This window comes from Hypanus sabinus, chromosome 2 (assembly GCF_030144855.1).
Source record: "Hypanus sabinus isolate sHypSab1 chromosome 2, sHypSab1.hap1, whole genome shotgun sequence".
In the NCBI taxonomy this organism is placed as follows: Eukaryota; Metazoa; Chordata; class Chondrichthyes; order Myliobatiformes; family Dasyatidae; genus Hypanus; species Hypanus sabinus.
In genome coordinates, this window is record NC_082707.1 from 196,494,855 (window position 1) to 196,522,354 (window position 27,500).

The following is a 27,500-nucleotide window of genomic DNA, read 5'->3' on the forward strand; positions in this document are numbered from 1 at the left end:
CAAAGTCAAATATTCAAAGTGCGTTTATTATCAAAGTCTGTATGTAGTATACAACCTTGAGATTTGTCTTCCTGCAGGCAGCCACTAAACAAAGCAGCACTATGGAACCTTCTCAAAGAAAATATCCAACACCCGGCTGTGGAGACCCCGGCCGCAGAGCCAGTCTGACCCGACACAAAATAGCAACAAGACAGAGAAACTGGAAACCAGAAACATGTATAACATGAACTGTAGAGTCCTCTAAAATGAGCTCAATCCACAAACCGTGCCAATAAGCTGTGCCCAAGGCTCTTGCACCTTCCTCCAGCATCAGCGAGTGGGAGGAGGAGGGAGACTGGTCAAACATAGGCAGACAGAGATTCAAAGTCTCATGTTCTAGATATTTATTGTTTATTTATCATTTTTCTCATTTTGTATTTGCACGTTAGTAGTTGTGTGTTTGTTATTGTGTTTATTGGTATTTACTGTGAATGTCCACAGGAAAATGAATCTCGGGGTAGTTTATGGTGACATAGATGTACTTTGATAATAAATTTACTTTGAAATTGAGCTTTGAACTTATTTTTTGCATTTTGCTTTAGATACACCCTCTAGTGAGTATTACTATTTTGACAGCAGAAAGACTGACTTGTGAAAATATATTAGTTTGGTTGACTGTGCAGGGAAATGTAGAGACATGCAAAGACTACTGACGATGATCATCAAAAGCATCAAACTCCACATAAGGTGAAACAATAAAGCTTTTTCTAAGGCATCCAGCTGAGGGAGGAGATTCAGGCGACCCACCCTCAGCTCAGAAATCAGAAGAAATGTAAAACCACTTATGAGAATGGCCCCTGTGCAAACTCTGCTGGAGCAGAGTGACAGGTAGACGACAGAAATAATGTAGAAGTTCAGGATCAAGTGCCGGCATGTAATCTGAGAGCAGGGAATAGCTGCCAAATGAAAGAGTCATCTGGGAAAAATTGAAGGAGGCTTGAAGCTGGTGATTCAATAAACCAACCCTTTCATAAGGCTCTAGGCAGAGTGAGACCGGAGCTACCTTTTGACAAGGTACCTGGAAAATGCTGGAATTGTAAAGCTGTATTAAAATGCACCAAAAGGAATATTTTATATTTAACTCTCCCCTCTCCCTCCCCTTTTCTTCTATTCCCGTTGGGCTCCTCTCTTAACTCTTCTCTTTACCTGCATATCACTTCCCCCTGGTGTCCCTCCTCCTTCCACTTCTCACATGATCCATTCTCCCTTCAGATTCCTGGTTTCTTCAACCTTCCTTTCCAGTCCTGATGAGGGGTCTCGGCCCGAAACGTTGACTGTTTACTCTATTCCATGGATGCTGCCTGACCTGCTGAGTTCCTCCAGTATTTGTGTGTGTATTTTATATATTCTTTATTTCCTTACAAAATAAGAATCAACTTCAGCCCATTTTGAAGTCTGTTCTGGCTCATCAGAGAAATTCCATTTCCTGACTTATTTATCCAACATTCCCACCAAGTTTTAAAACTAAAATAGAAGGGATGTAATGGGGCTGGAGAGAGTGCATTGGAGATTCATTAAGATGTTGCCGAAGATGGAGGGCTTTAGTTATTCAGACACATGGGCATGTCCTCCAAAGTTCAAAGTAAATTTATTATCAGAGTATATATATATATATGTCACTGTATACCTGGAGTTCTCAAACTGGTGTCCACGGACCTCTTGCTCAATGCCATTTGCCCATGACATAAAAAAGATTGGGAGCCCCTGCTATACACACACAAGAGATTCTGCAGATGCTAGAAATCTAGAGCAGTACACACAACATGCTGGAGGAACTCAAAAGCTCCGGCAGCATCTAAAGAAAGGAATAAATATCAACCTTTTTAGGCTGAGACCCTTCAGGTTCTGTTGAAGGGTCTTTGTCTGAAACTTGGTCATATGAGTAGCCGGTGCACATCACAGGTCCTGGTTATGCGACCACTGTCTGACGCCAGGCAGACAATCTCAGAAGAGAATTGATAATGGCTGAGGTCAATCATCTTGTAAAGACGCTGCCCAGAAGAAGTCAATTGGCAAGCCACTTTTGTAGAAAAATTTGGCAAGACAAGTTAAAGACCACGATCGCCCACGTCATATGACACTGCACACAGTGAATGAATGAATGAGTGTTCATGGGTTTGTTCATTGTCCCTTCAGAAATCTGATGGTGGAAGTGAGGAAGCTGTTTCTGAAACGTCATCAGGCTCCTGTTCCTCATCTCTGATGGTAATAATCAGAGGAAAGCACATCCTAGCTGATAAAGGTCCTTAATGATGGAGTCTGCCTTTCTGAGGCTTTGTCACTGTGCCACCCTAATACAACAAAAGTGTTAGGTCTGCAAGTGTCACCTGCAGACTTTGCTGACGTGCCAGCAGAAGACAAGAGTAATCTTTTGGCACTGAATTTCCAGCATCCAGTAGAGCTGAGGAAGAATGGAGGTCCCACTGCCTGACTAACATTAGCACACAAGTCATCAGTGAGGAAAGAGTTACACAGCTTAGAGTTCAAAAGGTGAAAGCAGGATTGAAATCTTAGTTATTTATTAAAGCTGATTAGAACAGCAATCCTATCAACTAACAAGGAGTGCGTTGTTCAAGTATTCAGTGGTGCGTTGCCAGGTCAGGCTTGTCATTAGAAGATTTCTTTTTGACTTAGTACTCAGTTGTCAGATATCTGAGTTCTAGCAGGGATGGGACAAGAGGTCATGGGTTAAGGGTGAAAGGTGAAATGTTTAAGAGGAAAATGATTGGAGGTCTTCTTCACTCAGAGGTTAGCGAGAGTGGAGCGAGCTGTGAGCACAGGTGGTGGATTCGGGTACAACTTCACTGTTTAAGAGAAATGTTGGATGGGAGGGGTATGGAGGGCTATGGTCCGAGTGCAGGTCAATGGGTTTAGGCAAGTTAGTAGTTCAGCATGGATGAGGTGTTTGGAAGGGCTTGTTTCTGTGCTGTAGTGTTTGATTCTATGATCGGCAATAATTACTGTAAGTTATCAGCCGTGCCAATCATTCTGGAATTGGCATAAAGCGACAGAGCACTCCTGCTGGACGAGTGTTTGTTCAGTGAATAGTTGAACTGCAAGTTCTGATAAGGTTTGGACTCACATTAGGTTCAGTTGTCAACAAACCGGATGTAAATACCCATGAGTACAGCCAAAAGAAGGAGTGTTCCTCTGGGGTCAAGGTGCAAAACACTATCAACAGTCACACCCAGCACAAAGCATATTTAGAACAGTAATGAACATACAGATAGACAATAAATATGTAATCTAACCCAAGTCCCGGAGTGCATGGATGCCCGCAATCACAATCCAGCTTGTCATCCACTGAGTGAACACTGGAGGGCAGCACTGACAGGAGGGGCCAGCACCCAATCCAGCACGGATGCCACGCCACCCCTGCCCCTGGCATCCCCTCCCTTGGGCAGCTGCGACAGCTGGCACTACAGCATGAGGTCTAGTCCATACTACAACCCAGGCCGCGCCGTCGGCCTCGCCAGTAAACCAGCAATTAGGACGTGCAGTACCAATATCCAGCAGGGTTGCAATCGCAAGAAATACTTCCAAGACAATCTCTCACTGTTAGACTACATACCCCATTTCATTCATGATGTTCCCGATGTTGGGGAAGTCCAGAACCAGAGGCCACAGTTTAAGAATAAGGGGTAGGCCATTTAGAACAGAGTTGAGGAAAAACTTTTTGACCCAGAGAGTTGTGGATCTGTGGAATGCTCTGCCCCAGAAGGCAGTGGAGGCCAGGACTCTGGATGCTTTCAAGAAAGAGTTAGATAGAGCTCTTAAAGATGGCGGAGTCAAGGGATATGGGGAGAGGGCAGGAACAGGGTACTGATTGTGGATGATCAGCCATGATCACAGTGAATGGTGGTGCTGGCTTGAAGGGCCGAATGGCCTACTCCTGCACCTACTGTCTATTGTCATGACCACATGTGTTCTCACAACAACTGATAACTTTTTGGTTTCTGTGACTGGTACAATGCAAGTTTTTTAATTGCCGATTTATTTAATTGCTTGAATTAAATTACCCAGCTGGCATAGTGTGATTCAAGCTCACGTTCTCAGTGTTATTTATTTACTATTTATTCATTATTGTTATTTGTATTTGCACAGTTTGTCTTCCTTTACACTTTGGTTGTTTGTCAGTCTGTGTGTAGTTTTTTATTGATGATCCTGTTGTATTTCTTTGTTCTGCTGTGAATGCCCACAAGAAAATGAAGCTCGGGGTAGTATATGGCGAACTGCAGTATACATACTACGATAATAGATTTACTTTGAATTTTGAAACTTCTGGAAGTTTGTCCCTCTGGATCAGTGGTTGAGGCCTCTGTAAAAGTGTCTGGTAAAGTAATAATTCCCCAATCAGACTCTTGACTGTGAGCATCCATTTGGATCAAGCCCAGCGAGAAGATGATTGCGTCAGGTGGAGATGAGGGTGTTGAGGCAAGCTTGGCAAGACATAATTGGTCAAAGTTTCTCTGCATTACATGTCTGATAATTCAATACACGGAGTGGTGAAACGCCTCAGACCCATTCCACTTAAATTTTATCCCAATGTAATCCAACCGTTCAAGTAAAATATGCCTGTTTTGAATGAGAAAGACAATTTATCTCCCCTTCTCTTTCAAGCATTAATCAATTGTGTTTACAGAATTTCTTACGTTGACTGCAAAGTACAAAGAGCTAGCTGAAATCTTTTGGCAGCAGTTGTTGGCTGTCCAGGTTAACACTCTGAAGGGAATGTAAAAGTTACAGAAGTTACAGTGTTTTCTGTAATGTTGATAAGGATTATTGTGTCACCTCTTAATCAAGCCCTTGAAGATATTAAGGGCTATTAGTAGTGTTTAGCTATTTCTAATCAGTCAGTGGGATGGTAACAAAAGGACTCACATTTTAAAAGAATTGCAAAAGGATTAAAAGGGTGAACAGGGAGATGTTTATACAAGACAAATAGATCTTGGGCCTCACTAGCTCAAACTGCTGATGAAATCTTCTACATGCAGTGCTGTGCTAGGGTTCCTAAGAATTTTGCACAGTATTGCGTTTGTCAATGTGGAGCGGAGGGAGCTCGGCAAATCTGGCAGGAGTGAAAGATATTAGGAATGGCGAAGGTGGAGCACCGCGGAAGGGGTGTGGAACAGGTGGCACAGAAGGAGTGCCAGGGGTGGGGAGTGGCGGGAGTGCAGACACACCCAAGCCCTGAGATAGTAGGCAAAGTCATTTGATTCCAAACAATTCGTCAATCCTGATGAAGGGATTTGGCCTGAAGTGTCGGCTTGTTTATTCTTTTCCATAGATGCTGCCTGGCCTGCTGAGTTCCTCCAGCACTGTGTGCATTACCTTGATTTGCAGCATCTGCAGATTTTCTGTCGTTTCAAATTGGTTTATTGATCATTATAGAATGTTTCTCTGTTGCTTCACTCTCTCCCTTTTTCCCAGCCATGATTCCCCTCTCCCTGCCCCCTTCCCACTCTCAGTTCACAATAGAGACCCATATCAGAATCGGGTTTATTATCACTCACATATGTCATGAAATGTGTTTTTCTGTGCAGCTTCAGTATAGTGCAATATATAAAATTACAACAGTACTGTGGAAAAATCTTAAGCTCCCAAATGTCCAGAGAAGATTTACAAGGATGTTGTCTGGATTGGGGAGCGTGCCTTATGAGAATAGGTTGAGTGAACTTGGCCTTTTCTCCTTGGAGCGATGGAGGATGAGAGATGATCTGATAGAGGTGTATAAGATGATGAGAGGCATTAATCGTGCGGGTAGTCAGAGGCTTTTTCCCAGGGCTGAAATGGCTAGCACGAGAGGACACCATTTTAAGGTGCTGGGAAGTAGGTACAGAAGAGATGTCAGGGGTAAGTTTTTAAGCAGAGAGTGGTGAGTGCGTGGAATGGGCTGCTGGCGACGGTGGTAGGGGCAGTCTTTTAAGAGACTGCTGGACAGGTACATGGAGCTCAGAAAAATAGAGGGCTATGGGTAACTCTAGGTAATTTCTCAGGTAAGGGCATGTTTGGCACAGCTTTGTGGGCCTGATTGTGCCGTAGGTTTTTCAATGTTTCTATGTTTCCTAAGCTATATACATGTGCTGAAGACTTTTGTGCTGTACTGTAGATTGTTGTTGTTTTCTAACAGGGAATATTGAACAGTATGAAGAACAAAACAGAGAAAGAGATTAGGCAGACAGCAAAGAGCATTAGCGCAGATTATCATTTAAAGATTCTGCAACAACCTGTAATATCAATGGGAGCTAGAAGAGCAAAAACAGAGGGAAATTGTAGACAGGTGTACAAATAATAGTTCTATAATAGTAATTGTTTTTTAATTTCACTGATATTGACTGGGATTCTAATGGTGCTAAGGGATTAGATGGGGTAGGGTTCATATGTATCTAAAAAGTTGTCTCAAGCTGATTCTATAGAGAGAGGACAACAATCGACCTCCTTTTGGGACCTGAGACTGGGCAACAGGCTGAAGTGTCAGTAGGAGAGCACTTTGGTTCAGCGAACATAATTCTATTACTTTTAAATTGATTATGAGAAGAGATAGGGTTACTTGACAAGTTAGTCCTAAAAATTTAATGTTCTTGCAGTGACTTTTTGTGTTTCTTCTGGGTGTTGTGGTTTCCTTCCACAATTCAAACCTGTGCAGATTATGGGCGTGGGCGTTTTGGCGCTGGAAGCACGGTGACACTTGCAGGTTGCTCTCGGCATATCCTCGAATGGTGCTGCTCGTTGACGCGAGTGATGTGTTTCACTGTATCAAAGTGTTGATGTACAGTATGTGTGACAAATAATGGCAATCTTTAAGATCTTTATCTTTCAAATTGGGACAGAGCCAATGTTGATGGCGTAATCAGGAACTGGCTAAACTTGAGAGGCCAGCTGATCAGAGGAAAGGAGAATGCAAAATTTATTGAGCAGTAGGATCCTGTGTTCATCAACATCGTTTAATCTCAACACTGAACTGATTCCACAACCTGTGTCAAGGACTCTAAAACTCATGTTCTCAGTGTTATATGTTTATTTATCTGTCTGTCTGTCTATTTATTTGTGTATGTTCTTTGGACATAGAGTCATAGTATCACAAAAAAGTACAGCACAGAAACAGTCCTTTTAGCCCATCTAGTCCATGCCAACCCATTTAGACTGGTTTTTTCCATCGACCTGCACCTTGAGCATAGCTCTCCAAACCCTACCATCCATGTACCTATCCAAACTTCTCTTAGGTGTTGAAAGAATCGAGCTTGCATGCACCACTTGCACTGGCAGCTGGTTCCACACTCTTACGACCCTCTGAGTCAAGAAGTATCCCCTCATATTCCCTTTAAACTTTTCACCTTTCATCCTTAACCTCTGGATGTAGTATCACCCAACCTCAATGAAAAAAAGCCTGCTTGCATTTACCCTACCTATACCCCTCACAATTTTGGATATCTCTACCAAATCTCCTCTCAGTCTTCAATGTTCCAAGGAATGAAGTTTTAACCTATTTAATCTTTCCTTATATCTTAGACCCTCCAGACCTGGCAACTTTCTTGCAAATTTTCATTGTACTCTTTCAACCTTATTTCCATCTTTCCCGTAGGTAGGTGACCAAAACTGCATAAAGATACTCCAAATTAGGCCTCACCAATGTCTTATACAACTTCAACTAACATCACATCTCCTGTACTCAATTTTTTGATTTATGAAGGCCAATATACCAAAACCTTTCTTGATGACCCTGTGATACCACTTTCATCGAATAATGGACTGATATTCCTTGATCCCTTCGTTCCACCGCACTTCTCAGTGCCATCTGTGTAAGACCTACCCTGGTTGGTACTACCGAAGTGCAATACCTCACAGTTGTAGTTGTCAGATTGTCTTATTTTGCACATTGTTTGGTTGTTTGTTAGTCTTTGTGTTTAGTTTTCCATTGATTCTATTGCATTTCTTTGTTCTACTCTGAATGACTGCAGGAAAATTAATCTCAGGGTAGAATATGATGACATTCAAGTACTTTGATAATAAATTTACTTTGAACTGATGGAGGTTTGTAAAATTAGGAGAGGCATAGATGGGGTGGACAAGGGAGTATCTTTTTTCCCAGGTTTGAAGTGTCTAATATCAGAGGGCATGAATTGAAGGTGAGAGGGAGTAGGTTCAAAGGGGATGTGAGGGGTAAGTTTTTTACTCATAGTGGTGGATGCCTGGAATGTGCTGCCTGGTATGGTGGTGGAGGCAAATACATTAGATTCTTTTAAGAGACATTTAGATAGGGATGTGAATATGGGGAAGATGGGGGGGGGGGGGATATGGACATTGTGTAGGTAGAAGGGATTAGTTTTTGAGTTCAAGTCAAGTCAAGTCACTTTTATTCATTTTTTTTTCATTTTTCAGCTGGTTTGGCACAACATTGTGGGCTGGGTGTCCTGCTGCTGTGCTGTACTGTTCTATGTTTGTCTCTAACTTAGAACTCACAGGCTTGGCTGTTTGGCAGAGAAGCTCTGGAACTGTACCGTTCTACTTCATTAATATAACCATTTGGATCTTTGCCATCAGAGTGATGGGTGAATGGAAACTGGCCAGATGATAAGCTCTCTGTCCTTGGACACCCGTCACTCTGCTCAGCTCTTGCTGGCCTCTTCCCTCATAGAGTCCTGGAGCACGACAGCACAGAAACAGGCCCTTCAGCCCATCCAGTCCATGCCAAGCTATTATTCAGCCTCATCCCATCTTCCTGCAGATTAATTTAGTACTTTCATTTCCTCTGTTTTACTATCTTTCTTCTCAATGAACGACTGCTTGTACCTTAGTTCATTAATTTTAAAATCCTTCCTTTAAAAGTCATTGTGTGTATTCATAGACCAAAAGTTTGCTTTCTATAAATTGGAAATGGAGTGTGTTTAGTAGTCTCTCTGGAATGCGTGTCTTCAAGCTGTATCTTTGATATAGTTTTGTGGAATTTATAGCAATCTTGAAAGGATCTCTGCGGCTTGCAAGGACACCCACAGCATGTAAAATCAGCCCGTGCACAGGATGCTCACACATCAATCCCTGCTTACTGAGAAAGACTTCGCACAGTGCAAGGTCTGCCTCTGGAAAACGGATCAACTTTCAAGGCATGCAGCGTAAATCACATCCTTGTCCTCACATTTGAAAATGAATATACTACAAGACATCTGTTCTGTTGCTAATTATGCAAACTCCAGGAATATAAAGCATGCCTAACCACTTGGTAGACCGCTAACAAACAAACATTTGCTCCTTTCAGTTTGTTTTTTCTCCCTCTGGGTTCCTGGCTCCAAACTATCTTCACAGTGAGCCTGGTTGAAGAATGTCAATAGGCTATTCTTTCATGAAGTGAATCACGCATCCAGAACTTTTCATATAAACATGTAAGATTCAGAAGCAGAATCATTATCTCTGACTTACATGACATGAATAAACACAGGAGAGCCAGCAGATGCTGGAAATCCAAAGCAACACACACAAAATGCTGAAGGAACTCCGTAGGTCAACAGCATCTATGGAGAGGAATAAACAGTCAATGTTTAGGGTCAAGACCCTTCTTTGGGTCTGAGGGGGAAGGGGGAAGATGCCAGAATAAAAATGTATGGGGAGGGGAAGGAGGCTAGCTGGAGGGTGATAGATGAAGCCAGGTGGGTGGGAAAGGTCAAGTCCTGGAGAAGAAAGAATCTGAAATGAGTCAAGAGTAGACAATAGATGAATGGGAAGGAGGAGGAGTTCCAGGGGGAAGAAACAAGCTGTTGATAAGAAGTAAAAGATCGGAGTGGGGAATAGAGGAAGGAGGGAGGAATTTGTATACCAGGAGGAGAAATTGATATTCCTGCCATCAAGTTGGAGGCCACCCAAATGGAATATAAGGTGTTGCTCCTCCACATTGAGGGTGGCTTCATCTTGGCACAAGAGGAGATGAAATTTGTTTTATTGTGGCAGCAGTACATAAATATCTGAACTATAAAGACAGAAATCACTGGGTAGGTACCAAGTTCAGGAATTCATGAGCTTCTGTCCTTTCTTATCACTCATATACTGTAACTACTTCCTCCTTCCACCCCACCCCACACCTACCAACCACCTGAACCCATAAACGAGAGCCCAAAATGCTGAGGCCAGTTACAAGGGCAGGAAAAAATAAGATTAAAGTATGAAGAATGTTTCATGGCTCAGGGCTTCTACTTGGTGGATTTTAGAAAGGGTGGGAGAAGAATCTCACTGAAGCCTATCAAATATTGAAAGGCCTAGACAGAGTGGGTGTGGAGAGGATGCGGTCCTGCTGAAGGATTTCGGCCTGAAATATCGACTGTAATTTTTTTCCATAGATGCTGCTTAGCTGGCTGAGTTCCTCCAGCATTTTGTGTGTGTTGTTTGGATTTCCAGCAGCTGCAGATTTTCTGTAGGATGGTTTTGATATTGGGGGAGTCTCAACCCAGTGTGCACCGCCTCAAAATAGAAGAATGCCCCTTTAGAAGAGAGATGAGGAGGAACTCCTTCATCCAGAGGACGGTGAATCTGTGGAATTCTTTGCCACAGCTGGCTGTGGAGGCCAAACTATTGGGTATATCATAAATCTGCCATGATGGAATGGCAAAGCAGACTCAATGGGCTGAGTGGTCAAGTTCTGCTCCTGCATCTTATGGCCTATCAAGGCAGAGGTCATTGGATAGGAACCAGGCTCAAGAATCCTAGGACACTCCTCTTCCCTGCCAGTCATATAACTGCTCCCCCTCCCAGCACATCCGATCCCCCTCCACCTACCAAATGCTCAATCCCATGAACAAGGGCCCAGGAGCAGACAATTTAAATGGCTTGGCACTGACTAGATGGGCCAAAAGGCCTGTTTCTATGCTGTACTTTTCTGTGACTCTATAATACTGAGACCAACTACAAGGAATGAGATTTACAAAAAAAGCTGGATGATTTGACCACAGCATCTGCAGTGCACTTTGTGTTTAGGAATGAAATTTGCTTGTCAGTACAAACTGGGGAATGAGCCTTCTGCTTTTTCCAGGCATTGCCCATTGTCTATGAGCACTTGATCTGCTCGAATTGCATCAAAGGCTTTTGATGCAGTGGAGCAGAAGGGCAGAGAACCTAATCATGGATAAGCCTGGACTTGGCTCCGGATTTCTTCATCTTATGATCACTGTGTTTTCCAGATACTTATCTTTATAACCCACACTTCATAGTTAGGCAATATAGACTTACCATTAAAACACAGTCAAATGTCTGTATTTATGTCAGTAGTGTTGACTTCATGTATTCAGCAAGAGCTTTTAATCCTCAGTTTGATTTGCAGCTTATAGGCACACTCATAAATTTTCCAGAATTCCAAGGAGTGTGAAAAGAGTTAATGTGTGCATTTAAAAAATATTTTGACAAGTAAATCTTGGGCAAGGGTGTTATTCATTGTGGTTGGTACTGTACAAAGTCTAGCTGACATTAAAGTGGTGGCTAATCCAACTGTTAATGAGTAGCGTAAACCAAACATTCCTCAGTAAGGTTGCCGGGGTTGCTTTGTTTGATACCCTTGAACTTATCCTACACAGAAAAGTACTCAAATGTTGTTGGATGTAAGAGGAGCCAAGTTGTTTTCAAAGAGTTGCATAGTGTGCTTAATATGATTATTAACCAGATTATTTTGCATCTGTAAACTGAAATAGAAAAGTGAGCTTGGCTCGTTCCCAGGGCAAGGCAGCAACGAACGATCAGCTTTCGATTTCGTCTCCCCTTTTCCGCTCATGGAGAGTCAGGCTTATAAAAGTACATTCAACAGTGCACTGGGTGACATCCAACATTATTATAGTACTCAGCAGGTCAGGTAACTTCTATGGAAATGAATAAATAGTCGATGCTTTGGGCTGAGAGCTTTGTTCAGTCCAAACTGTTGACTGTTTTCAGAGATGTTGCCTGACCTGCTAGGTTCCTCCAGCATTTTGTGTGTGTTGCTCTGGATTTCCAGCATCTGCTGACTTTCACATATTTATGATTATTATGGTATTGATGTTAAGAGATAGGACCAAGTGTTTGCAATATGGCCCTTTGAGCCTGTGTTGTCACTTGGCAGGATTGTGGCGACCCATTTCCTGGCACATCCGAACGGGCTCACAATTAGATAGCCTACGGGGGTTTGCGAGCACAGAGCTTTGGAGCCTCTGCGCTACGGGGGGCAGGTTGAGAGAGGCTTAAAAGTGAGGCTGAGGATTTCGAATAAAGTTTTTCCTTCGACTGCAGTTACCGACTCCGTGACGTAATTTTAGCGCTGCGTGTAGCACACCGCTACAAGATTAACACTGATCTGAATTTGGCCTTATCTCTACTTTCCTGCATGTTTCCCTTAATCTTTGACCTCGCTATACCTTCCCTTCCCCCACCATCACCACAGTCCAAAAATCAAAATCCCTCTCAACCTTGACGTGGCCCCCTGCTCTCTGTGAACAAGAGAATTCCGACATGGGGGGTAAAATCCTCCTCATCTCAATCGTAATTAGGTGACCACTTATGCTGGAAATGTGGCTCCTGGATCTAGACTCCCCCATGAGGAAGAACATATTCACATCTATCCTATTGAGCTCCCACTGAAAACTAACTGCTTTTATCCTTCTACAGTTACCTCTTAGTCTAATAGTAAAGGCCCAAATGCTCTTCAATTAAAAGTCATAAAGGTACTCGTTCCCCATAAAGGCCAGCAGTAAATGTCACAGGACTTTCTAGTGGCATTGCTTTTGCCTTCCACTGGTGAGGATACACCTTTATCTAATCTCCCTCTCTCGCAGTTCAATATTTTTCCTAGTTTGTGGCTGTGATGCAATCATTAATTTTTGTGACAATCTTCACGATGGAACACGTAAATGGAAAATAGGTTTAGAAAAACAGGTTCTGTAAGAGCCCAACTTGTCTGTCAAACTGACTGAAATGCATTACAAACTTGTTAAAGGAATGAAAGACTCTCATTCACTGATCTCCTGCCACTTCCTCAGGCTGCCTGCCTTGGCTCAGTTCACAGCTAATTAAACACTACTTTTTTGAAGTGTTTGTAATGAAAGGAGGATTACAGCCAGTTTGCCCACAGCAAGGTCCTCCGAACTGTAGCATGAACATGACAAACATTGTGGTAATGAAAGCCTGAGAAAAGCCCTTCTTCAAAATATACAAAATTATGAGGCTATAGGTAAGGTAAATACAAGCAGACTTTTCCACTGAGGTTGGGTGAGACTAGAACCTGAGGTCAGGGGTTAAGGGTGAAAGGTGAGGTGTTTAAGGGGAATATGAGGGGAAACTCCTTCACTCATGTTGGTGCGATTGAACAACAGTCCTGTTCCTGTGTTGGAGAGCTGTCTGACTCTATGACTCAAAGGGATGTATTCCTGGGAAGTGTTTTGTTAGCATGATTTCATATGTCAAGAAAGGCTGACAAAACACTTTCTGGCCAATTTGCAGGGTGGGGAGCATGTTGCTATTCATTCATTTTGAAGAACAGATTTGTAAAGTAAACATACTTAACCAGAGTCAATGCTGTGGTAGCAAAAATACATAAATGTGCTGTGTGCCATTTCGGACACCAAGGAAGATATGGCAGCAACGTAGATGGTGCCGGAGAGAGCACAATGAGGATATACTGTAGTCATAACTGAAGCATTTACCGTTATGGGGTGCAACTGCTGAGACTGAAGTTGCTTTCTTTGGAACGGGGGAGATTGAGGGGAGATGTACAAGATCATGAGACACCACAAGAAGATGAACAAGGAGGGCCTATTTTCCTCTGCTCCCTGCCCCTCTGGTTTCCAAACAGTCGAATCCATGAATACTACCTCCCAATTTGCTCACTTTTTGCACTATATATTTATATTTTTATTTCTTCTTCCAGTCCTGGCACCCGCGCCAATAAGTTTGAGATGCAATTTGACTCTTGGAAAGATCTTTGAAAAAAACAAAGTAATCAATATCCTCCTTGTAAAAAACATTCCTGTTATTTTGCCAGGATTGTTCCTTTATGCGACTGAATGGGAGATGTTGGCAGAATTGCCTGCAGCGGACATTTGAAACCATTCCAGGGATATCGGCTAATAACTTGCCACAGTTAGCACGGATTATGGCTTCTTGCCTCAATGCCGCTGGTCGGTGTAGATTTCATCTTTCTCTCACATGTCTGTCAATCACCTGACACACAGACAAAGAGATATAGTGACTTAATCTGTTTGCACTCTGACCTTGACTGCAACAGGAAGGAAATAATATTCACAGTGTAGTGTTAGGGCACTTCAGCCAGTATTATGGGCAGTGTCAGAGGATGATTTGAATTGGACATATTGACAATGGCCAGAACCTTTTCCAAAGCCGTTAATGACCTCTGCCGAAGGCCTAAATACGGCAAAATTTTAGGAGCAGATTATTAAAGTCTTGTTCCTTCGTGCTCGTTTTACATTAACTACTTGTGCTGTAACCTGATACTGAGCTTTAACACAAACAGAACAAAAATACAATGGTTAAGCTGTTGAATGAGCTTCCAGAGGCCTGGACCATCGCTGACGAGGCATGAGTTCGAACCTCACTAGGGCAGCTGGGAAATTTAAAGGTAATGAAATGCAGTCAAAATAAACAGAAAGCTCTCAGGAGTAATGTACAGGAAACTGCTGTATTGCTCTGAAACCCCCATTTTCATTTGATTTTGGAATATGGACTTCACTGCAATGGCGATATTCTTTGTCTGTACTTATTAGCTCTCAGGAGCAAGCATTATCGTGAGCTCTGAAGTCACATGTAGACTAGGTCAGTTGGTAATGTGGTTGCCTCATAATTACCCTGTTATCAAATAAGGGGAGTCAGACATGGGCAATAAATATTGGTCTTGCCAACATACCCATATCCAGTGAACAAATAAATGTAAATAGAACCCCCTACAGCCAATTTGCAGCGTGGGGAGCATGTTGAAAGAAAGAGAGTATGAGAGAGAAAGGGACACAAAGAGAAAGATAGAAAGTCAAAGGAAGAAAACGAGAGTAAGACAGGAGAGAGAAAGAGAAAGAAAGAGACTAACATCCGTGCATTGTCTTTAAAGCCATCCCAAAGGTAAGAACTTTTTGGTTTGGAGGACAAATGCAGCAGCCTAGATAGAGTTGGGGTAATGATTAGAAAATGGAGCACTGGGATTTTGGGTCAGGTGTATGGGCAGACTGGAGGAGTACAGAATGAACTAAGGAATGAACTGGGAGTAGTGAACTCATTGCACTGAGCTGTAGCATACTATGAGGTTCAAAGTTCAAAGTAAATTGTATTATCAAAGTACATATATGTCACCATATATAGCCCTCATTTTCTTGTGAGCATACTCAGCAAATCTATAGAATAGTAACTGTAACAGGATCAATGAAAGATCAACCAGAGTGCAGAAGACAACAAACTGGGCAAATGCAAATATAAACAAATAGCAATAAATAATGAGAACATGAGATAATGAGATATAGAGTCCTTAACTGAGGTCATTGGTTGTAGGAATATTTCAATGATGGGGCAAGGAACTGCAGTTATCCCCTTTTATTCAAGAGCCTGATGGTTTTGGGGTAGTACCTGTTCTGGAACCTGGTGGCACGAGTGCTAAGGCTCTTGTACCTTCTACCTGATGGCAGCAGTGAGTATTCAGTGAGTACTGAGTAGTGCTGGTAAATCATTTACTGAAAACAGACACCAATGCCATAGTGGATTGAAAAGGAATTATACTGCAATTTAATGAGAAAAGGAAATGGTGTGTGTGCGAGATACTGTATTTGTGTGTGTCTGTGTATACTTCTGTGTGTGTGTGATAATGTGTTTGTGTGTTTGGTTGTGTGCACTTGTGTGTGTGTGAAATATGTTTGTGTGTTTGGTTATGTGTAATTGTGTCTGTCTATATTTGTGTGTGTGAAATTGTGAAATGTGTGTGTGTGAAATAGTGTGTGTGTGTGTGCGTGCGTGCGTGCGTGCGTGCGTGCGTGCGTGTGTGTGTGCGTGCGTGCGTGTGTTTTGGGTTTCACTCTCTGGGCTGAAGTGCTTTATCTCCTTTTTGCTTTAGTAACAAAATTTAAACTTGTTTGACAATCCCAAACTTTTGTGCACATTTATTGATATACGTTATTGGACAACACAACAATTTGTGATACAAAGAAGTTCACTCCATTTATCTTCGAAACATCTTCTCCTTCCAGCATTTCAACAGCAGACTTTATGTAGTTTGTGGACAAAAGATTTTGAAATGGGTTTTACATTGATCAATTGGTGACAGAAATCAAATAGCTGCAGCACAGTAGCTGAGCCAAAGGCTCTTTGATAGAGAAATAAATGAAGATATATAACAAAAAAAAAGGGTGTAATAAACTAGTCTTGTATGTTTTTGAACCCTGAGCACCACAGAGATGAAATATGGGAAGATCCTGGCCAGTTTCCTCTATACCATATTTATTTCACTCCTACTTCTGGCAGTGAGGCCAAAGTGCAAATATCATCAAGAACTTTTGATCTGCTGAGTCCCTCCAGAATTTTGTTTGTGTTGGGCTTTGGATTTCCAGTGTCTTCAGAATCTCTTGTGTTAAAGTTTCTGCTCAGTGCTTTGAATAGGTTTTAAGATATTGGTTTTTAAGAGTACACGTGCAGTCCATTGAATCCTAGAATCATAGAGCTGTACAGAATGGAAGCAGGCCCTTTAGCCCATCTAGTCCATGTCAAAATGTTTTTAATTTGTTGAGATACATTGAGGACTAGGCCTTTCGAGCTGTGTTGCCCAGCTATCCCCCGGTTTAATCCTAGTCTAATGTTTATTTATTTAGTCTATTTACAATAACCAATTGACCTACTAACTGGTATGTCTTTGGACTGTGGGAGGAAACTGGAGCACCTGGAGGAAATCCAGGCGATCACAGGGAGAACATACAGAGTCCTTACAGGCAGTGGCAGGAATTGAACCCAGGTCTGTAGTAGTATAAAGTGTTGTGCTAACCACCATGTTACCGTGCCGCCCCATCTGCCTAGTCCAGTTAACCTGCACCTGGACCACAGCCATCCATACCCCCCACCCCGACCCCATCCTTGTACTAATCCAAGCTTCTCTTAAATATTGAAATCAAACCTCACATCTGCCACTTCCACTGGCCCACTGCCTGCTCATTCCACACTCAGACCATCCTCTGTGAAGAAGTTCCCCTTAAATATTTCACCTTTCACTCCTAACCTATGACCTCTAATTCCAGTCTCACTCAACCTCAGAGGAAGATGTCTGTTTGCATTTACCTTATCTATATTCTCAAAGTATTGCATACCTCTGTCAAATCTCCCCTCATTCTAAAGTCCTAACCTATTTAACCTTTCCCTATAACTCAGGTCTTCAGGTCCCAGCAACATCCTTGTCAATTATTTATGCACTCTTTCAATCTTATTGATATCTTTCCTGTAGGTAGGTGACCAGAACTGTACACTATACTCCAAATTAGGCCTCAGCAATGTCATTTACTGCTTTAACATAACATCTTGAAAGGCCTGAAAATAATTACCTGAAAATGAATCACAGGGTAATATATGGCGACATATATGTAGTTTGATAATAAATTTACTTTGAACTTTGTAGGCAGCAATGTGCTTTGTGGGATGTTATGATGATGCTAAGGGCACTGTATAAAAGCAAATCTTGCTTATAAATTTCATAATGGAAATATGAATCCCAGTATGCTTCTCTGTAGCATACCCACTCTCCCTTCCATTCACTCCACAGTTACTGGGAAAGCAGAGGAATGCACTTTGAGGTTGTTAAGTATGCGAGCCTGTCTTCTTGGGGCACAAAAGGGCTTTACGGCTGTGGGCACCCTAAGGCAGATAGATGAATTGGCTGGCCAGGCGTTTCACACCCCTCTGCATACATGGCAGAATTTCTGTGCTGTTTGATCTGCACTCTACTGCATGTCGGCTCATTTTAACAACGGTACGCAGAGGCAGCGGAATTCCCAGCGGAGTAGGGATGATTGAGTAATTTATCCATCAATCACACTTACGGATTGCATGCCGGTGTTGATTTTATGCATAGGTTGGATTTTAATAACTTTGTTGGAGAAATATCTACTACAGTCAGGAACCACAGTAATCTTCTCTTTCGGTCACTGAGTTCAGAGCATGCCTTGAATTCCCACCCTTCCATGCAAATTGTTGGCTGATAATGGGGCGCCACAATAGTGTAGTGCTTAATGTAATGATATTACAGCTTGGGGAGTTCTGGAGTTTAAACTTCAATTCTGGCTCCCCCTTCTTCCCTAAGACCATAAGATATAGGAGCAGAATTCGGCCATTTGGTCCATCGAATCTGCTCGCCATTTCATCGTAGCTGATCCAATTTTCCTGTCAGCCCCAATCTTCTGCCTTCTCCCCATATCCCTTCATGCCCTGCCCAATCAAGAATCTATCAACCTCTGCCTTAAATATACATAAAGACTTGGCCTCCACAGATTTGCCACTCTCCAGCAAAAGAAATTCCTCCTCATCTCCATTCTAAATGGACATTCCTCCATTCTGAGACTGTGTCCTCTGGTCTTAGACTCTCTCACTATAGGAAATATCCTTTCCACAGCCACTCTATCCAGGCCTTTCACCATTTGATAGGTTTAAGTGAAGTCATCCCTCACTCTTCTGAATTCCAGCAAATACAGGCCCAGAGACATCAAGCCATCAGAGCCATTGTATGACAAGCCATTCATTCCTGGAATCATTTATGTGAACCTCCTTTGAACCCTCTCCAGTTTCAGCACAAATCTGTGCTAAGTTAAAAGACCCAAAACTGGTCACAGTAGTCCAAGTGAGACTTCACTGGGGATTTATAAAGTCTCAACATTACATCCTTGCATTACATTCTAGTCCTCTTGAAATGAATGCTAACATTGCATTTGCCTTCCTCACCACAGACTCAACCTGCAAATTAACCTTTAGGGAATCCTGCACGAGCACTCCCAAGTACCTTTGCACCTCAGTTATTTGTAATTTTCTCTTTATTTAGAAAAAAGTCGAAGTGCATGGCCATATACATCCCAACACTGTATTTCATCTGCCATTTCTTTACTTATTCTCCTAATCTGTCTTAGTCCTTCTGTAGCCTCTCTACTTCCTCAAAACCACCTGCCCTTCCACCTTTCTTCTGCAAACTCTGCAACAGAGCCATCAATTCCATCATCCAAGTCATAGACATGTAACATGAAAAGAATCAGTCCTGCCACAGACTTGTGTGGAACACCACTAATCACCAGCTTATTCCCACTCTTTGCCTCCTGCCAGTCAGCCACTGCTTTATTCATGCTAGAATCTTTCCTGTAATACTATGTAGCTTGTTAAGCAGCCTCATGCGTGGCACCTTGTCGAAGGCTTGCTGAAAATCCAACTACACAACATCAACGGATTCTCCATTGTCTATCATGCTTGTTATTTCTTCAAAGAATTCCAACAGATTTGTCAGGCAAGATTTTCCATTGAGGAAACCATGCTGACTACAACCTATTTCATCATGTGCCTCCAAGTACCCTGAGACCTCACCCTTAATAATCGACTCCAACATCTTCCCAATCTTCTAAACTGTGGTCAGATTAACAGGCCTATCGTTTCCTTTCTTCTGCCTTGCTCCCTTCTTGAAGAGTGGAGTGACATTTGCAATTTTACAGTCACCTGGAACCATTTCAAAATCTTGTGATCATTACTAATGCCGCCACGATCTCTTCAGCTACATCTTTCAGAACACTGGGATGTATACTATCTGGTCCAGGCGACTTATCTACCTTCTAACCTTCAGACCTTTCAGTTTCCAAGAAACTTCTGTCTAGTTATGAGAACTTTACACACTTCATGACCCCTGACACCTGGAACTTCCACCATGCTGCTAGTGTCTTCCCTGATGAAGACTGATGGAAAATACTTACTCAGTTCATCTGCCATTTCTTTGTCCCCCATTACTACCTCTCCAGCATCATTTTCCAGTGGTTCAATATCCACTCTCACCTCTCTTTCACACTTTATGTATCCTTTCCTTTCTCCTGTTGTCCTCTCTGCTCTACTATCAGATTTTTTCTTCTGCAGCCCTTAACCGTTGTTACTCACCTGGATTCACCTAACACCTTCCAGCTTGCCTCTTTCCCTCCCCCCCCCCCCCCCACTGTTTAGTTCAGGCATCTCCCCCCTTCCCTGTCAGTCCTGAAGAAGGGTCTCGGCCTGAAATGTCGACTGTTTACTCTTTTCCATAGATGCTGTTGGACATTCTAGATTTGTCCAGCACTTTGTGTGTGTTGGTGTCGTAAGGAGTTTGTACATTCTCCCCGTGACAGTGTGGGTTTCCTTAGGGTGCTCAAGTTTCCTCGCACAGTTCAAAGATGTACCAGTTAGAAAGCTAATTGGTCATTGTAAGTTGTCCTGTGATTTCGCTAGTGGTTGCTGAACAGTGCAACTTGTTGGGCCAGAAGGTCCTGTTCTGTGCTGTATCTCTAAAATAAAAATTAAACAAAAATAATATACAGTGGTGTCATTATGCACCTTGTACACACGCCCTGTGAGACAACAGAGCCTCAATAATTGTCTTATTGTCCTAAACCATTGTGCAGCGGGTACCAAAACTAGGCTGAAGTAATTACTGCCTGAAGAAAATAATTCCAGAAATTTGATACACTTGCACATGATTTTTATGCAGCTTGCTCTAAATAGACTGGTTTATCCTGGGTAGATCATACTTCTGCGTGAAACTGAAACAATTACACGATTCACCTTCACGCGACTGAAGCTTGCCCAGTGTTAGCCACATATCTCATGATGTTGCAATGCCACACACTATAGATTTACTCCTGTCAGTGGAGATAAAAAACTTTCAGGGACCGCCTACAACCTTTGTTGAACGTTCACATGGAGCATTTCACCAGCGGACCATTACAGAGACTGCACTGCTGCTGCGAAAACAAAACAAATTTCATCTCATGCAAGTCAGTGGTAATAAACTTGATAAACTTCCTGAATTGTGAAATTTGCATCTTTAACACCACATGATATAGTGGGATCTTGCCCTCACAATCTATCTCGTCATGGCTTTGTACCATGTTGTCTACCCACACTGCACTCCCTCTGTCACTGCAGCTTTATTCTGCATTCTGTCAATTGATTTAATTCAAACGATGTTTAAGGATGCCTTGCAAAACAAAGTTATGCACTGTACCAAAGACACAGCAGATCCTGTAGATGCTGGAAATCTAGAGCAAAACACAAAAGATGCTGGATTAACTCACCAGGTCAGGCAGCATCTATGGAGATAAATATGTATTCAAAGTTTTGGACCAAGATCTGTGGCATCCAGAGTGTTAGATGCCCCTTGATCTAAGAAAGGATGCGTTGACATTGGAGAGGGCTCAAAAGAAGTTCACAAAAAAGATTCCAGGATTGAAAGCTTGTTGTATGAGGAGCATTTGATGGCACTTGGCCACTACTGGAATTCAGAGGAATGAGGGGTGATCTCGTGGAAGCCTATTGAATGTTGGACTGGATGTGAAGACGAGTTTCCTGTGGTGGGAGGTCTAAAACCGCAGGACACTGTCTCAGAATAGAGGCATGCCTTTAGAATGGTGATGAAGAGGAGTTTCTTCAGCAAGAGAGTGGTGATCTGTGGAATTTATTGCTAGAGGCAGCAGTGGAGGCCAAGTTATTGGGTATGTTTAAGGTGGAGGTTGACAGAGACTTGACTGGTCAGGAAGGGATATGAGGAGAAGCCAGGAGACTTGGGCTGAGAGAGAAATGGATCAGCTGTGATGGAATGGTAGAGCTGACTCGATGGGCCAAATGGCCTAATTCTCCTAGATTTTATGGTCTATTGCCATCTTTCCCCCACTTTTTCCCTCACCTTCATGGTGACCTAATGTGTTTTTGTACTTTCATTCAAACTAATTCATCAAATGTACTTCAAAACATATGTGCAGTTTGCATTAATAACCAAGGATGTGCTTGGGTAACCAGCAAATGTCACCATGCATTCCAGGGTCAATACAACATGTCCCCAATGCTCAGCAGAACTTCACAAGCAACAGCAGCAGCAGCAGCAACAACAAGACAATAACAACAACAACAACAAAACAACAGCTAAACAAGCTCCTTTCCTACCCTTCCATCCACCCACTCACACACCCAGACAGGCCCCCAAGCCCTGGACAGGCCGCCTCTGGTCCTTGCCCCTGGACTGCAGATAACAAGCCTTCAACCTCCAGTCCCTGGCCCGGACTCACAGGCATCAGGCTTGCTCCACACTCACTGGAGAGAATCCTTCAAGATCTGACTTGCCTCTCAGGGATTACATGATGATTTAGTAGATGTGATAGAGCTCCTGGTGTGAGTCCTACCTCACTCCATGAGTCCGGAAGCTAAACACTAGAGTTATACATCCAACTTAATATTATCTATCTCCACAGATTGTTCAGGATCTCAATGGATGCTAACAGGTCAGACTTGGACACGATCCACTTTCTGGGCTAACTGTTCAACAGATCTCCATGAAGTTCCTGAAAAGGATAGGAAGTTATAAGTATCCTCGGTCCAAAGCACACCATCATCGTCAGTGTTTATGGTGATGCTATGGCACCTCCATGGCTACAGTGATGACCTTGCAAGTCTATGGCCAGCCACTTGCTGCTGGCTGATAATGTATAGTGTTATTGTGCTGTCTTTACGACAGTTATTTAGTTTATAATATTTTCGCTTAGTAATTCATTCAATAGTATTTTCTAGTTAGAATTAGAAGTGTTTAAAGTGTATTCATTGCATGTAAAATATATCGGCATGCGATGACGTCACATCCGGTTTCGCCGCGTCTTGTGGGAAAACACCGGTTTGAAATTAGCGCGAGGGTGGGGGCTTTCCACGAGGCTCACCTGAGCACAAGCAGTTTTGCAGGCATGAGAAATCACAGTGAGAGCAACGCTGTAAGTTAATAGATAATCGATATATTGAACTAAGATGTTAATAGTGATCCTGTTAGAGGTAACGTCGGTAGATAATGTTTATGCTTTCGTTAGTTAAAGAGTCGCGGATAGTTTGCATGGAAGTGTATTTAAAGTAGTCAATGGAGCAGGTAAACTCTCCCTGTATACTGCACCTTAGTGTAATGTAGTTATAGTCACCTTTGCAAGTATTTACACTTGAAATGTGATATTAAGGAAGGAACAAATACTGTATCAATCTTGTATTGTTTTATCAACAGTTTTCATCATATGTTAATGTGAAGAGTGAACAGTAAATGGTTAATCTTACTGCGATCTGGTTCTTATTAACTGTGGTTTATCCGGACGTTAAATTCGGCGTTTCGTTACACCCGAAGGAGAACGTGACAGTGAAAAAGCGGCATTATCAGGTGTTTCAAGTGCTGCAATGTCAGCTCAATCCAGCATCAAGTCGACGCCGCCCAGCGACAAGGGCGGTAAACCGACATCAAGTAAGCCCACCCAGGCGTTATCAGGTGTTCCAAGTGCTGCAATGTCAGCTCGATCCGGGATCAAGTCGATGGCGCCCAGCGACAAGGGCAGTAGAACGACATCAAGTAAGTCCACACAGGCAAGAGCCAAGGCAGAAGCCGCCAAGGTGCGACTGCATTACGCCAAACAAGAGGCAGTTTTGAAAATGAAACTGGCCACCAAAGAAGCCGAAAAGGCTGCCAGACAAAGAGAAGAGGCCGCCAGAGAAGCCGAAACCCAGTTGGAAATGGCAAAAATATCGACAGAGTTGCATGTGCTGCAGCTAGAAGGAGAAGGAGAAGCTGCCAGGGTGGAAGCAGAGTACATAGAAGAAGCTGAAGGGTCGCGTGATCTGACCGAAACAAGTTCTGCTTTGGAAAGGACCAGACTGGAACGCACGAGCGACTATGTACAATATCAAGCAGACAGGCAGGCTCGTCTCCCCTCTCCATACCTATTCGATAACTTCCCCAGCTACGAGGAAGAGAATTTACCCTCGCGGCCCCGCGATGAAGTCAAGAATGAAAGAGCTGACAACCGATATACTTTGACACCAAAGTTACAAAGTTCGATGCGAAGAGACGCGGAGGTTGGATCCAGGATGGCAAATTCCATGAGAAACGTGCGTTCTCAGTCATATGGGCGCCAACGTACTTCTCCAGCCCGCATGCCGCTTGCAGCCGATCCCACGCTGCAGTATTTAGCACGACGGGATCTCGTCACTTCGGGACTGTACCAGTTTGACGATAAACCCGAAAATTACCGTGCTTGGCTCTCCACATTCACCAACGTGATTGACGGGGTCCAGCTCAGTGCAACCCAAAGGTTGGACCTTATGGCGAAATGGCTGGGGAAAGAATCACGCGACCAGGTGAGACGCATGCGTTCAGTGTACATCAACAAACCTGAGCTAGCCTTAAGCGAAGCGTGGGAGAGACTTTGGGAGAGATATGGGTCCCCCGACATTATTGAAGGGGCGCTATATCGACGTCTGGAAAACTTTCCTAAGGTGTCAGCCAAAGATCACTTTAAGTTAAGAGAATTCGGAGATTTACTCATGGAGATCCAAGGCGCCAAAGAAGATGGCTATTCAGCTGGTCTAGTATTCCTAGATACTCCATCCGGGATTAGACCAATTGTGGACAAACTTCCATTTGGGCTGCAGGACAAGTGGCTGACTGTTGCCTCAGAGTACAAGGAAGACCACGATGGTCGATTTCCTCCCTTTGAGCTCCTCACTAGGTTTGTGTGCAAGGAGGCGAAGAGGCGAAACGACCCTAGCCTTGTAGGTCCAGGAAGCAGTTCGATTTACACCAAGCCAGGCAGATCCGTTTCGAATGTTTTCAACATTGATAAACCCGTGTCAGTGCTCAAGACCGAAGCCCTTACGACTAACAACGACCCTGGCAAGTATTGTCCATTGCATAACAAACCTCACCCCCTGAAAGCATGCAGAATGTTTAGGGAAAAACCCCTTGAAGAGAGGACGGCTCTTCTCAAGGAGAAAAGAATATGTTTTAGATGCTGTTCCTCAACCTCTCACCTCGCCAGAGAGTGTACGATCGCCGTGAAGTGTCCGGAATGTGGCAGCCCAGATCACGTCGAGGCCATGCATCCCGACCTGTCACCACAAACCGAGAGCGCTCCTTCACCCCCACAACAGGACGGCGGGGAGGGAGAGGCTCACTCTAGGTCAATAGCTGTCAGCACGAACTGTACAGAAGTTTGCGGTCAAGCTCAGTCAAGTCGTTCTTGTTCCAAGATCTGCCTCACTAAGGTGTACCCTAAAGGAGCCAAAGACAAGGCCATCAAAGCCTATGTGATTCTGGACGATCAGAGCAATCGTTCACTAGTCAGTCCAGAGTTCTTTAAATTGTTCAACATTGAGAGTGAGCGGTTCCCATACTACCTCAAAACTTGCTCAGGCAACATGGAAACCCAAGGAAGGAAGGCAGAAGGCATCCAGATCGAGTCCCTGGATGGCAAAGTCGTCATCTGTCTCCCTCCGCTCTTAGAGTGCAATGAAATCATGAATAACCGCGCTGGGATCCCGACACCAAGTGCGGTGCTACACCAGCCGCATCTCCACCACATCGCCAAACACATCCCAGAACTGGATCCGAAAGCGGAAATACTCCTGCTATTAGGAAGAGATGTTATCCAGGTACACAAGGTTAGGCAGCAGATCAATGGACCACTCAACGCCCCCTTCGCGCAACGTCTGGATCTGGGCTGGGTGGTGATAGGAGAGGTGTGTCTCGGTGACGTACACAAACCGATGGTTAACACACTCAAGACCAATGTGCTAGAGAGTGGCCGCCATTCAATCTTTCAACCCTGCCCGAGTGTCCCGTGCATCAAGGAAGCACAACAAGGCGTTAACAAGCGCGAGGCAAGCGACGAGTCGCTGGGCCAGTCAGTCTTCGCTCTAACGAAGTATGACAACAAACTTGCACAATCAGCTCAAGATACCATTTCTTTAAAACCCAAAGACACTAAGGTCTTCAGAGATGAAGCAAATAATGGGGTTGCCCCATCGCCTTTCAGAGAACCACGCCAGCGCTCACCAGATAACAAAGAGCAGGCAGTCAAACGGTTCACGTCCTTACGGAAAACCTGGAAAAGGAAAACTGAGATACAGCAACGCACCCGATTGGCCCACGAGGTACTGTGCACCCTAATGGCACAGGTCACAGCCATTATAAATGCACAATCATTCCTACCTGTGTCTTCTGACCCAGAAAACCCCTTTATACTTTCGCCATCAACGCTCCTTATGCAGAAGGCAGGAGCACCTCCTCCACCAGGAGACTTCTCAGACAAGGATTTGTACACAAAGCAATGGAGACAAGTCCAGGCTCTGGCAAATCAGTTCTGGTCCCGCTGGAGACAAAAATATCTACCTTTGTTGCAACAGAGACAAAAGTGGACAGAACCCCGAAGGAATCTTCAAGTTGGAGACTTAGTCCTGCTCAGGGACAAGCAAGTCGCTCGCAACAGCTGGCCAACGGCCAGAATCACTGTTACATTCCCTAGCGGGGATGGACATGTCAGGAAGATCGAATTGAAGACTACCGACCAAGGCGATGTGAAAATTTACCAAGGGCCAGTTACAGAAGTTATTCTACTTCTACCCAATGACTGATTAAGAGACTAAGTTTTGTACTCTGCTCATTGTGACCTTACGAAGGTCAAGCGGGGAGTGTGCTGTCTTTACGACAGTTATTTAGTTTATAATATTTTCGCTTAGTAATTCATTCAATAGTATTTTCTAGTTAGAATTAGAAGTGTTTAAAGTGTATTCATTGCATGTAAAATATATCGGCATGCGATGACGTCACATCCGGTTTCGCCGCGTCTTGTGGGAAAACACCGGTTTGAAATTAGCGCGAGGGTGGGGGCTTTCCACGAGGCTCACCTGAGCACAAGCAGTTTTGCAGGCATGAGAAATCACAGTGAGAGCAACGCTGTAAGTTAATAGATAATCGATATATTGAACTAAGATGTTAATAGTGATCCTGTTAGAGGTAACGTCGGTAGATAATGTTTATGCTTTCGTTAGTTAAAGAGTCGCGGATAGTTTGCATGGAAGTGTATTTAAAGTAGTCAATGGAGCAGGTAAACTCTCCCTGTATACTGCACCTTAGTGTAATGTAGTTATAGTCACCTTTGCAAGTATTTACACTTGAAATGTGATATTAAGGAAGGAACAAATACTGTATCAATCTTGTATTGTTTTATCAACAGTTTTCATCATATGTTAATGTGAAGAGTGAACAGTAAATGGTTAATCTTACTGCGATCTGGTTCTTATTAACTGTGGTTTATCCGGACGTTAAATTCGGCGTTTCGTTACACCCGAAGGAGAACGTTACAGTTATTACAGCTCGAAGTACATGGGGTAATTCAGCTGGCTTCAGTGCCTCAAGTAGAAGCACCAAGCATGACAAGGATATTCCATTACTGCTTGGTGACCACAAACTTCTC

General features: G+C 43.4%; 2 protein-coding genes across 4 annotated transcripts in view; both read left to right on the top strand.

Annotated features, from left to right (window-relative positions):
• The window catches only part of LOC132389742 (coiled-coil domain-containing protein 85C-like), a 277,288-nt gene that overhangs the window by 124,705 nt on the left and 125,083 nt on the right, over positions 1 to 27,500 (top strand). The window lies entirely within an intron of this gene.
• On the top strand, positions 22,131 to 27,323 carry LOC132389732 (uncharacterized). Of its 2 annotated transcripts, none has more exons than XM_059962303.1 (2): positions 22,131 to 22,985; positions 23,264 to 26,992. In XM_059962303.1, exon 2 carries the CDS (start codon positions 23,431 to 23,433, stop codon positions 26,656 to 26,658), a length of 3,228 nt encoding a protein of 1,075 aa, XP_059818286.1. In that variant the 5' UTR covers positions 22,131 to 22,985; positions 23,264 to 23,430; the 3' UTR covers positions 26,659 to 26,992. The 2 variants fall into 2 exon arrangements, 1 of the variants encoding a protein (XP_059818286.1); XR_009510656.1 differs by lacking the exon at positions 22,131 to 22,985 and adding an exon at positions 27,261 to 27,323 and having other exon boundaries at positions 23,064 to 26,982.

Bases quoted from the DNA above. Each gene is read 5' to 3' on its own strand.
- LOC132389732 (XM_059962303.1), top strand. From the start codon at position 23,431: ATGTCAGCTCAATCCAGCATCAAGTCGACGCCGCCCAGCGACAAGGGC.